General features: G+C 40.0%; 1 protein-coding gene across 1 annotated transcript in view; it reads left to right on the top strand.

The window, feature by feature from the left end:
* LOC311598058 (zinc finger protein 58-like) overlaps positions 1–4,935 on the top strand; it is a 29,108-nt gene extending 24,173 nt beyond the window's left edge. The window contains exon 4 of the mRNA XM_084782858.1: positions 43–4,935. Coding sequence (XP_084638984.1) covers positions 43–1,745 — 1,703 coding nt within the window. The 3' untranslated portion in view covers positions 1,746–4,935. The remainder of the gene's footprint in view (positions 1–42) is intronic.
* Positions 4,936–13,635: the final 8,700 nt, after the last annotated feature.

Raw genomic sequence — 13,635 nt, 5'->3', positions numbered from 1 at the left:
TTTTGCTCTGATTTCACTTATCTCTCAATCTTTACTCACCAGGGGGAAAATGCTATACGTGCAATGAGTGTGGGAAAGCCTTTGAACGGAACAAAGCCTGTAGTAACCACCAGAGAATTCATTTCAGAGTGAAACCCTATAAGTGTGAAGAGTGTGACAAGTCCTTCCATTATCCATCAGCACTTTCTGAACACAAGAGAATTCATACAGGAGAGAAACCCTGTAAGTGTGAGGTATGTGGCAAGGCCTTCCATTATCCGTCATTACTTTCTAAACACAAGAGAATTCACACAGGAGAAAAACCCTACAAGTGTGAAGTGTGTGGCAAGGCCTTCCATGTTCCATCACTACTTTCTAAACACAAGATAACTCATATAGAAGAAAAACCTTACAAATGTGAAGTTTGTGGCAAGGCCTTCCATGCTCCAATATTACTTTCGGAACACGAGAGGATGCATACAGGAGAGAAACCCTACAAGTGTGAAGTATGTGGCAAGGCCTTCCATTACCCATCAAGACTTTATAAACATAAGATAATTCATAAGGGAGAAAAACCCTACAAATGTGAAGTATGTGGCAAGGCCTTCCGTTACCCATCACTACTTTATGAACATAAAATAATTCATATAACAGAGAAACCCTACAAGTGTGAAGTATGTAACAAGGCATTCCCTTTGCCAACATTACTTTCTAAACACAGTAGAATTCATACAGAAGAAAAACCCTACAAGTGTGAAATATGTAGCAAGGCCTTTCATTCAGCATCATTATTTTCTGTACACAAGAGTCTTCATACAGGTGAGAAACCCTACAAATGTGAAGTATGTGGCAAGGCCTTCCATGTTTCATCATCACTTTCTAAGCACAAGAAAATTCATACAGGAGAGAAACCATATAAGTGTGAAGTGTGTGGCAAGGCCTTCCATATTTCATCATTACTTTCTAATCACAAGAGAATTCATACAGAAGAGAAAGTCCACAAATGTGAAGTTTGTGACAAGGCCTTCCGTTATCCATCAATACTTTATAAACATAAGAAAATCCATACAGGAGAGAAACCCTACAAATGTGAAATCTGTAGCAAGGCCTTTTGTTTACCATCAGTACTTTCAGGACATAAGAAAATCCATACAGGGGAGAAACCCTACAAGTGTGAAGGGTGTGGCAAGGCCTTCCGTTTGCTGTCATTACTTTCAGTACACAACAGAATTCACACAGGAGAGAAACCGTACAAGTGTGAAGTATGTGGCAAGGCCTTCCGTATTTCATCATTACTTTACAAACACAAGAGAATTCATACAGGAGAGAAGCCATACAAGTGTGAAATATGTGGCAAGGACTTCCGTATTTCATCATTACTTTCTAAACACAAGAAAAACCATACAGGAGAGAAACCCTACAAGTGTGAGATATGTGGCAAGGCCTTCCATTATCCTTCCTTACTTTCTAAACACAATAGAATTCACACAGGAGAAAAACCCTACAAGTGTCAAGTGTGTGGCAAGGCCTTTCATTGTGTCAATCATTACTTTCTAAACACAAGAGAACACATGCAGGAAGAAAACCTCTACAGATGTAAAGTACAGGCAAGGCCTTCTGTGTTCCATCATTACTTCCTAAACACAAGAGAATTTACACAGGAGAGAGGCCCTGCAAGTGTGAAGTATGTGGCAAGGCCTTTGAACTTCCCAGATCCTCTCTACTCATCTGATAACCCGTTCTTGAGACAAACCCTAAAAAAGTGAAGGAATGTGGAAAAGCCTTCTGTACAGAGTCAGTCCTCTATCAGCACAAATTAACCCACAATGTGGAGAACACTTACAAATATAAAGGATATGGCAAAGTGCTCAACAATACTAAAAAAACTTAGGGATCTTCAAAGAATACATCCTGGCGAGAAACCCTACAAATGTAAAGAATGTGGCAGAGCCTGTAGAAGTTCCACAGCGCATTCTAAACCCCAGACAATCCATACTGTAGAGAAACATTACAAGTGTGACGAATGTGCAAGAGCTATCACCAGTCTTCTGGTCTTAAGCAAAATCAAAACATTCATTTTTGAGAGAAAGCGTACACGTGTGAAGAATGTGCCAGCATCTTACCAAGAACTTTTGAACCACCTCGTAATTCATTCTAGACTGAAATGACACAAGTGTGAAAAATGTTGCAAACCCTTTAATAAGCTTCCTTTTTAAAAGTTTGTTTATTCACTTTACATTCTGATCGCGGTCCCCACTCCTCTCCTCCTAGTCCCTACTCCCCCCAATTCTCCCCTTTCTTTCTCCCCAGAAAAGGGGGAAGTCACCCATGAGCACCCACTCACCCTGGCACATTAAGCCAGTGCAGGACTAGGCGCATCCTTTCCCACTCAGGCCAGAGAAGACACCCCAGTTAGGGGAACAGGAGCCAGCGGCAGGCCTTAGAATCAGAGAAAGCCCCTCCTTCAGTTGTTGAGGGACCCACGTGAAGACGAAGCTGTGCATCTGCTACATATGTGTAGGGCATCCAAGACCAGCCTGTGCATGCTCTTTTGTGAGTGATTCAGTCTCTGTGAGCCCCCGTGGACCTAGGTTAGTTGACTCTGTAGGTCTTCTTGTGGAGTTCATGGCCCTTCCAGCTCCCTCTGTCCTTCTCCTAATTCTTCCATATGACTCACTGTGTTCTGTCTAATATTTAGCCGGGTATTTCTGCATCTGTTTCCATCTGCTGCTGGGTGGAGCCTCTCAGAGAAGTTATGATAGACTCCTGTTTACAAGCATACCAGAATAACATTAATAGTTTCAGGGTTTAGTTCTCTTCCATGGAATGGGTCTCAAGTAGTGTTAGTCTTTGGTTGTCCATTTCCTTGGTCTATGCTCCATCTCTATCCCTGTATATCTTGTAGGCAGAACAAATTTTGGCTCAAAGGTTTTGTGGGTGGGTTGGTGTCCCCCTGTCTCCACTGGAAGCCCTTCCTGGCTACAGGAGGTGGCCACTTCTGGCTTCATAACCCTGGTGTCTCAGCTATGGTGCCCATATAGAATTCCTGGGGCCTCCCGTATCCCAGGCCTCTGGCAAATCCCAGAGATGCTCCCCATCTCCAATCTCACCCAGCCCTTTCACACCTGCTCTCTCCAATAGTCCCCACACTTGCTCCCCTCCATCCACCTCCAATTCCTATTTTATTTTCTCCTTCTGAATGAGATTCAAGCTTCCTCCTTTGGGCCTTCCTAGGCTTCTTTGGGTCTGTGGATTGTAGTATGGTAATCCTGTACTATATGACAAATATCTACTTATAAGTGAGTACATACAATGTCTGTATTTCTGGGTCTCGGTTACCTCACTCAGCATGATCTTTTCTAGTTCCAATCATTTGCCTTCAAATTGTATTCTCTTTGTTTTTAATATCTGAGTAGTGTTCCATTGTGTAACTGTGCCACCTTTTCTCTGTCCATTCTTCAGTTGAGTGGCATTTTGATTGCTTCCAGTTCCTGGCTATTATGAATAAAGCTGCTGTGAACATAGTTTAGCAAGAGTCCATGTTGAATGGTGGAGCGTCTTTTGGGTGTATGCCGAGGAGTGGTATAGCTGGGTCTTCAGGTACATCTATTTCCAATTTTCTGAGAAACTGCCAGATTGATTTCCACAGTGGTTATACATGTTTGCACTCCCACCAGCGGTGAAGTGGTGTTCCCCTTTCTCCACATCCTTGCCAGCATGTGCTGTCACTTGAGGTTTTTTTTTTTTTTTAATCTTAGCTATTCTGATGTGTGTGAGATGGAATCTGAAAGTCATTTTAATTTATGTTCCCCTAATGACTAAGGACATTTAACCTTTCTTTTTTTAAGTGCTTCTCTGCCATTTGATTCCTCTGTTTAGAATTCTTTTTAGCTCCATACTCCATTTTTATTTGGGTTGTTGGCTTTGTTGTTGTCTAATTTCTTGAGTTCTTTATATATTTTGGATATTAGCCCTTTGCCAGATGTAGGGTAGGTGAAGATCTTTTCCCATTCTATAGGCTGCTGTTCTGTCCTATTGGCAGAGTCCTTTGCCTTGCAGGAGCTTTTCAGTTTCATGAGGTCCCATTTATTAATTGTTGATCTTAGAGCCTGAGCTGTTTGTGTTCTGTTCAAGAAGTTGTCTCCTGTCCTAATGAATTCAAGACTCTTCCCCACTTTCTCTTCTACTAGATTTAATATATCTGGTTTTATGTTGAAGTCGTTGATCCATATGGACTTGAGTTTTGTGTAGGGTGATAAATATAGATTTATTTGTATTCTTCAACGTTCAGACATCCAGTTAGACGAGCAACATTTGTTGAAGATGCTTCTTTTTTCATCTTATGGGTTTTGTTTCTTTGTCAAAAACCAGGTATCCATAAGTGTGTGGGTTTATTTCTGGGTCTCTGTTTCTATTCTATTGATCAACCTGTATGTTTCTATGCCAGTACCATGTGGGTTGTATTACTATTGCTCTGTAGTACAGCTTGAAATCAGGGGTGGTGATACCTCCAGAAGTTCTTTTATTGTACAGGATAGTTTTTTCTGTTCTCGTTTTTGTTTGTTTGTTTGTTTTTCCATATGAAGTTGAGAATTGTTCTATCAAGATTTCTAAAGGATTACATTGATATTTTATGGTAATTGAATTTGAATCTGTAGATTGTGTTTGGTAAGATGACCATTTTTACTGTTAAGCTTACTGTTACAAGAGCATGGGAGATCTTTCCATCTTCTGATATCTTCTTCAATTTCTTTCTTCAGAGACTTGAAATTGGTGATGTTCCTTCTGTTTCTATTTTGTGGAATAGTTTGAGGAGTATTGGTATTAGCTCTTCTTTGAAAGTCTGATAGAATTCTATGATGAAACCATAATGCCCAGGGCTTTTTTTTTTTCTTTTGGTTGGGAGACTTAATAACAGCTTCTATTTTCTTAGGGGTTATAGAACTGTTTAATTTGTTTACTGGACCTTGATTTAATTTTAGTATGTCGAATCTATCAAGGAAATCATCCATTTAATTTAGATTCTCCAATGTTGTGGAATATAGGCTTTTGAAGTAAGACCTACTGGTTCTTTGGATTTCCTCAGTTTCTGTTGTAATGACCCTCTTTTCATTTCTGATTTTCTTAATTTGGATATTGTCTCTGCCTTTCAGTTCATTTGGCCAAGGATTTGTCTGTCTTGTTGATTTTCACAAAGATCCAGCTCTTGGTTTAGTTGATTCTTTGTATTGTTCTTTTTGCTTCTAATTTATTGATTTCAGCCCTGAGCTTGATTGTTTCCTGCCATCTACCACTGTTAGGTGTGTTTGCTTCTTTTTTTTTTTCTAGATCTTCCAGTATGCTGATAAGTTGGTAGTATAAGCTCTCTACAATTTCTTTATGAAGGCACTTAGAGCTTTGAACTTTCCTCTTAGCACAGCTTTCATTGTGTCCCATACACTTGAGTATGCTGTACCTTCATTCTCATTGAATTTTATGAAGTCTTTGGTTTATATATTTCTTCCCTGACCCAGTGATTATTGAATAGAGAGTTGTTCAGTTTCCGTGAATTTGTGGACTTTCTGTTGTTGTTGAAGTCCAACTTTAATCCATGGTGAAATGTTAAGATACAAAGGGTTATTTTAATTTTCTTGTATTGATTGAGGATTGCATTGTGATGAACTTTATAGTCAGTGTTGGAATAGGTTCTGTGAGATGCTGAGAACAAGGTATATTCTTTTGTGTTTGGGTGAAATTTTCTGTAGATATCTGATAGATCCATTTGATTTATGACATCTGGTAGTTACACTATTTCTCTGTTTAGCTTCTGTCCTGATAACCTGTTCATTGGTAAGAGTCGGTTGTAGTAGGCGTTTGATATCCATTCTATTAACCTGTGTATTTTTATTGGGGAATTGAGTTCATTGAGGTTAAGGGATGTTAATGACTAATAATTATTACTTCCTGTTATCTTAATGGTGGTGGTATGTGTGTGTGTGTGTGTGTGTGTGTGTGTGTGTGTGTGTGTGTTTCTCTTTTGGTATTGTTGCACAGGACTTATGTCCTGTGTTTTCTTGAGTGTAGTTAACCTCCGTGGGTTGGAGTTTTCCTTCTAGTAATTTCTGTAGAGCTGGAATTGTGTATAGATATTGTTTAAATTTTTATTAGTCATGGAATATCTTGTTTTCCCCATCAATGGTGATTGAAAGTTTTGCTGAATATAGTAATCTGGGCTGACATCTGTGGTCTCTTAGAGTCTGCAGGACATCTGCCCAGGCCTTTCTGGCTTTTAGAGTCTCTGTTGAGAAGTCAGGTATAATTCTGATAGGCCTAACTTTATATGTTACTTAGCCTTTTTCCTTTGCAGCTTTTAATATTCTTTATTTATTCTATAAATTTATATCTTTTGAATATTATGCAGCAGGAGGCTTTTCTTTTCTGGTCCAATCTATTTGATATTCTGTAAGCTTCTTATCTAATTATAAACTTCACTTTCTTTAGGTTAAACTTTTCTTCTATAATTTTGTTGAAAATGTATTTTTTTCTCTGAATCAGAATGTGTTTGATATCAGGGAGGTAGCATGAGTTTCTGTCAGGCAAGTGACAGCTGTGATAGAGTTCCTCATTCTGATCATGGCTGTTTTTGTCACTGTCACATCAACTGTACAGTGTCAGCAACATGTGTATTGGAATATCTTAGTTACTGTCAAAGTGGTGTTTTTGTTGTTGTTATTTAAGTCGAGATCTTATGTTATTTTCTAGTCCTTGGAACTGGGAATTGTCTCTTCTCGTTCTATTATTGTTAGGTGTTATCTTTTCATAGTGACCCTGATTTCTTCGATGTTTTGTGTCAAGAATGTTTTAAATTTAACATTTTCTTTGACCAATGAATTGATAAAGTTGTATCTCCTGTACCTGGGATTCTCTCCTCCATCTCTTGTATTCTGATGCTGATGCTTATGTCTGTAGTTCCTGTTTTTTTCCCTAAGTTTTCCATCTCCGGGATATGCTGAGTTTGTGTTTTCTTATTGTTTCTATTTCCATTTTCCAGTATTGAACCATTTTACTATTTCTGCCATCTGTTTGATTATATTTTCATGTATTTTAAGGCATTTATTTGCTTCCTCCTTAAAAGCCTCTATCATCTTCATAAGAATAGATTTAGGGTAATTTTCCTGTGTTTCAGCTGCATTTGGATATCCATGGCTTGCCATAGAAAGATAGCTGGGTTCTAGTGGTGCCATATTGCCCTGGCTCTTGTTGATTGTTTTCTTTTACTGGTATTTAGCTACCTGGTTGTCCCTGGTGTGGGCTGGGTGTTCCTGGTGCCTGATGGACTCCTAAGGAAGGTGGGTATAGCTTGATGATTTGAGGATAAAGCCATGGGCTGTAGCTTGGAACCAGGTGTCTGTAAGGGCCAGCATGTCTCCTCAAGAAGGTTTGTAGAGCTGTGGTTTGGAGAGTGGATGCTCCTGGGGCCTGATAGTCCTCTTCTGGAAGCAGGTAGAGCCAGAGGCCAGAATTTGGAACTCAGTGAATAACCATAGCTCTCTTCTGCAGTCTCAGTTGGACTTCCTCTGCAAGTAGGGGATTTGTGTGGGAGGAGTATCTAACATGGATAATCCTAGGGCTTGACTGCTCTCCATGGGAGGTGGGTACATGATAAGCTTTCTTTTATTTATCAACACAATGTAGTTCAGATTGGAGAGAAATATTACAAATGTTAAAATGTTCATATAATGTTTACACATCTTCAGACCCTAAACGTAATCAAAATATTCAATCTTAATAAAGCCCTATAAGCAGGAGGAATGTAGTAAATCCCATGGAGTCATTCATGCTTTACCTAGCACAAAAGAATTAATAGTTGAGGGCAGCCATACACATGGGAAGAATGTAGTGAGTTCTTTACCATTAAGTCCACATTTCTGACCTCCATAGAATTTATCCTGCAGAGAAACAGGGAAGGATGTGACAATGGCTTTAAAAGCTTTCATCCCATAAGCAAAAAATAAAACTGTTCATACAGAGCAACAGTCCTCTAAATGTAAAGAGTTGATAAAGTTTTCTATATCACCCTTTGCTGTAAATAAAAAATGTCACACACAATTCTGCAAATGTGGAGTATGCCCAGGCATTTAGCTGTTTTTCATGCCTATATCTACATCATAGGGTTCATATTGGTAGAGTGCACTACAAATGCTAAGATTATGGCATGGTCTTTAGCTGACTCATAAGTTTCCTCTGAGATTCCATACTAGGGAGAAACTCTATACACCCAAATAATGGCCTTCAATAATATGTTTAACCTTCAGTTACACAAAATTTCACACACAAATAATGAGGAAACCCTCATCAACTCCAAAGAATATTTACTGATAAGTTTGCCAATGGTGGTGTTGTCCTATTTTGCTTCTGCTCTCAGCTTCACAGACAAATAACATGTGACAGCTTCTCAAATGGGTGTATGACTGGATCTGATTGACTCATGGGTATGTATGTCTGTAGGGACCTGTTTGAAGTACTAGTTCAAGTAGATGAATCTTGACCATTATGTGATGACAGTGCTCCTTGGACGTGTCACTGCTGGCCACGTGGTCCTGAGCGATTGAGAATTGTGATCTGAAGCCAGAGTGAAGAAGAAAGAAAGCAGTATTCCACCATGATTTCTGTCTCATGTGCTGTGTCTAGATTTCAGTGATGTTCTCCTGCCCTAGCTTAGAAGGATGATGAAATGTAGCCAGTGAACTGAAATAACACCTTTTATTCCCTGTGTGGTTGTTTGCCATGGCTTTCATCACACAAGCAGAAATCAGATGGAGTGAAGAATGTAGCAAGGCTTTCTACTCTTTTTATACCTTAGTTATCATCGGAGCCACTATATTGGAGATAGTGTCAATGCTTTCTGGTTTCTTCAACCTTAACTCTGCACTAGAGCATTCACAATGGAAGAAAAAAGTTGCACTGTTTCAAAGAAATAAAAATTTACTGATTTTTATTGGCAATTAAACACCAAAAACTTGTAGTGGAAAGAAATCCCCTAAGAACCCTCAGAAACTCAAATCTAATGTGGTAGATGATAAATTTATATTTAAGAGATACTACCACAAACTCCAACAATAGATTATTTGACATACCTTCATATCAGGAAATTTGTTTTGTTGATAACCCTACAAATACAAATGATGTAGAATGTCTTTAATTGAAACTCCATTCTGATTATCCATGAGTGAATTCCTATTATGTAGAAACCTACATATGGCTCTGGCAGTAACTTTGTCTGACATATATCGCAAAGGAGTAAATAAGATTTTAGCAGAAAACATTCTGTGAAGGCAAAGAGTATAGTACAATATTTCATCCTCCATTAGATCATAATAAGTAGAAGTTTATTCTGTTAATAAGCAGTTTTGACAATTTTGACCTATTTCTTGGAATAGATATGACATCATTGTTTGATGTGCTGGGGAAAAAAACAAGTCATTGATTCTAGAATTAAGCAGATCACACAAGACTGGGGATATTATTTTTTTTTTATAAAAACCAAATTATTACATGCTCCCAAGTTATTGTAGATAGCAGTTGTAGCAAGAAGGGAAGCCCCGGATCTACTAAGGAAAGCTGCCAACAGTGGATGGAGCATGCCTAGGAGAGGCTATGTGTCTTTCCAGATGAAGCTGGAAGGTGGGGCCACATAAGTCCTTTGGAGTCAACACCAGGGCATCAAAAATCCTGGATGTCAAAAGAGGAGAGTTTTCAGATTGTGTGTTTTTTTTTATTTTAATACATTTTTATTAATTTATACATATTACATCTCAGTTGTTAGCCCATCCCATGTATCCTCCCATTCCTCCCTTCCTCCCACTTCCCCCCTACTCCCCTCCCCTCCCCTAAGTCTGTGTCTGAGGGGGACCTCCTCCCCCTGAATATGCTCATACGGTATCAAGTCTCTCTTTGGTGACCTATTATCTTTCCTCTGAGTGCCACCAGGCATCTCCGTCCAAGGGACATGCTCAAATATGGGGCACCAGAGTTTGTGTGAAAGTTAGATCTCCTTCTCCACTCAACAGTGGAGAATGTCCATCGGCTAGTCCGGGTAGGGGTTCAAGGTTTTTACTGCCTATTTTTTCCTTGGCTGTTGCCACAGTTTGCGGAGGGCCCCAGGGCCCAGACTCGCCTGTAGTTTTCCAGGACCCACTGGATCCTTCCATTCCTCTTTCTCCCAGGCTTCTCACACCTAAAGTTTCAATAGGATGTCCTCCCCTCTTACCCACTATTCTGGTAGGTATAGTTTTTCATGGGGACGTACACCTTGGACTAGTGTCTCGATATAAGTGAGTATATACCATTTAGCTCTTTTTGCTTCTGTGTGAACTCACTCATTATGACAATTTCTATTTCAATCCATTTGTCCACAAATTTTGGAAATTCCTTGTTTTTAATAGCTGAGTAGTATTCCATAGTGTAAATGTACCACAGTTTCTTTATCCATTGTGTGTTTGTTGTTAAAGGAACTTTTATTTGTCTGTTTCAAGTGTCTCAGAGGGTTATTGCCAGTCTGCAAATGTAGGCATAGTCCTGGATGCTTCTAGCCTTCACATATCTAACCTGGGCCTAGAATGTTTTTCACCTCTGAGACATAACTGCTTAATAAGCTCACCCTTTCTTGTTTTAACTGAGCTCTGGGCTGGCTGGTTCAACTTGCCTGTTCTGGCTTAACACCTCTACCAGCTGACTTATTCAATCTGACTTTTCTCAGTCTCTAAATTGCTCTGCTTGGCCTCAAACTAACTCCAGCAATCTGCTGTACTGTCCTGGCTCCTTCTCATTCTCTGGCTCATTTGGTCTTCACCTCTCCTCTCTCTGCCACCTGTCTCTATTACTGACACAGTAAAACTGCCTCCTCTCTCTCTCTGTATTGCCCCTTAAGTAGCTTCCTTTTCCTCTACTCATAAGAGTTGGGGTGTGTCCTGGTTTGTCAAATCTTCTCTAATTCATCTCCTTTTTTTTTTCTGTTGCTCAATTATAGATTATTCAAACATGGGTACTTCTACAAATTATCTTTATCTTCATCATTTGGGATAAAGGGCATAAACCACCATGGCTGGACCTACACTTTTCTTTACCTGATATTTGCTATATAACAAGCTTGCCTTGACCTTATATTTGTTTGCCTCTGTCTCCTGCATTAAAGGCATGTTTGTATTCTGATGGTTCACACAGACCTAAAAGGCCTTTGGATGTCATCCCTTGCTAGGGCAGCCATGTTCAAAATTGAAGTTCATCTACAGTTTGTCCTCCTGGGTTGGTGCTGATCCTTCCTAGATGTCTTGTGTTTCTTCTGTTTTAGAAGGATATTTTTCTATGCCAATGTGTGGGAGAAATAGGCACTTGTTTTTATGTTGTAGGACCTCACAGTTAAGAGATTGCCTTGAGTATCACATGAGATGTAGAAGTCTTTCATACTCTTGAACTGTTTAATAGTTTGTGGGCTTTTCAAGTTGATCCTATTTTACTTATGAGATGAGTGTAAGATTGTAGGAATGAGAAAGAATGTTAAAACTTAAACCTTTGTAGCTGGAGCTAGCATGATGGCTTTGGGGACAGACTGGATGACCACCAAGACCTACAGCTGTATTAGTGTTCCAAGTACTGACAACATAGAAAGAAGGAATTTCCTCTAAAGATCGTCCTCTGACCTTTGTGCATGGGCACGCACACGCGTGTGCACACACACACACACACACACACACACACACACACACACACACAAAATAAACTTAAATTGTGTTTTTGCACTGTATTTATACTTTATGTAGACAAGGTCCGAGAAGTAGTACTTAAATCTCTGTTGTTAACAGTGAGATCTAGAATCAAATGAGAGGCAAGCCTCTGGTGGTTATTTGCAGGGCTCGTCTTTCTTAGTTGAATTGAAGTCAGGAGACTGTGGTTGGAAGCATCTGTGTGATTGAGGTGCTGGATGGTATAAGAAGAAAATACCCCCGGAACAACCGTTCTTCTGTCTCCTTCTGATTGCTGACCATGGGCGATGCATGAGCAGCTGCTTTAACCTCCTGTTGTCTTGCCTTCCCCACCACGTGTGATGGGAGAATAAGCATGTCCCCCAAGGGCTTGTGGATTTGAATGCTTAGTCATCATATAGTGCCACTACTGGAAAGGGGATTAAGAAATGTGGCATCACTGGAGTAAGTGTCACTGGGGATGGAAGGTGAGGTTCCAAAAGCTCAGGCCCAGTGTCTTGCACTTCATGCTGTGGTAGGAATGACTGGGCCCCAGGTGAAAGCAATCTTGGCTGACTTTGCCCCTTTGAGACACCACGGATACCCCACTGTGATAAACTTTGTAATAGAAGGAGAGGAGCCATCCTGGGTCCAGAATTAAGGAAAAGGACTGGGGACACCAGGCTGGCTATTGTGTTGCAAATCGACCATCAATGGGGGCTGGGGGCAGCCAGAGGAGAGACCAGGGGTTGCAGACTCTGGGAGAAAGCAGGCAGAGAGAAGAGAGAGGAGGCTACAGGGTCATACCACAAGGGTGCGGATTGCTTCTAATGGGGAGAGGATGTGCAAGCAGGCCTGGAGATGCCTGGAGATTCATCCCGTGGAACTGATACCCAGAAGGTTTACTCTTATTCTCCTTAACCTCCTTTCCCTCCTGCTTAGGATAGTTGGGTTGTAAGGAAGATACCTTTGTTTAATACATTCATAATAAAATCTAATCGTGAAGGAACTAGAGCCAACCGCTGACTATGGATCCAGATATAGAATTCTCAGCTCCTCCAGCATATCTGTCAGTGTTCCACCATGTTCCCCACAATTATGATAGTGGACAAAACCTCCGAAACTGTACACAAGTCCCAATTAAATGCTGTTTCTTATGAGAGTTGGCCTGGTCATGGTGTCTGTTCACAGCAATGGAACACTGACTAAAACATCTTGGAAGGCAGTGACCTTGAACCGTGATCCACATTAAACCCTTTCTTTTAGTTGCTCTTGTGTCCTTATTTTATCACTGAAATTTGAACAGTTGCTAAATCTCCAGGACAGCCAAGACTTGCTTTGTAGACCAGGCTGGCCTCGAACTCACAGCAATCCGCCTACCTCTGCCTCCCAAGTGCTGGGATCAAAAGCATTTTCCAACACTGCCCGGCATGTTCCCTCTCTTCTTAACCTATGTACTCACACAGCTGTATGAACAAGCACAGATGTAGTGTCAGTACAACCCTTTGTATTGTGAATGTTTCTCTTTCGCATAAATGTAGATACCACTTATGTGATTCCTGTGTACATTTGTGTTTGGCATTAGTTAATATATCATGTTTTTGCATTTTCAACGTTAAATTACTCTTTATTTCAAATTGATTTTTCTGCAGGGTGAGCAACATTTCATTTCTCTGCAGTTGGACATCCAGTTTTTCCAGCACTATTTATTGAAAAGGCTGTTTATTTCAGATTATGGTTTTGATGCCTTGGTCAAAAATACCACATCCCTTGACTTACTGCTTTATGTTTGATTGTTGATCTGGAAGTACATTGGCCTACATCCTTATTTCATGTGAGTATTAATATAGCCATTTTTACAACTTGACGTTTGCAAATCCAGGAAGATGTAATATCCTTCTCTCCTGTAATGTCTTGTTTTGGTAGTTTATTTTCT

Source organism: Acomys minous (assembly GCF_964271855.1).
Source record: "Acomys minous genome assembly, chromosome: 5".
NCBI classification, from domain to species: domain Eukaryota; kingdom Metazoa; phylum Chordata; class Mammalia; order Rodentia; family Muridae; genus Acomys; species Acomys minous.
Note: the sequence above shows the minus strand (reverse complement) of the source record. Positions and strands in the feature narration are given on the sequence as shown.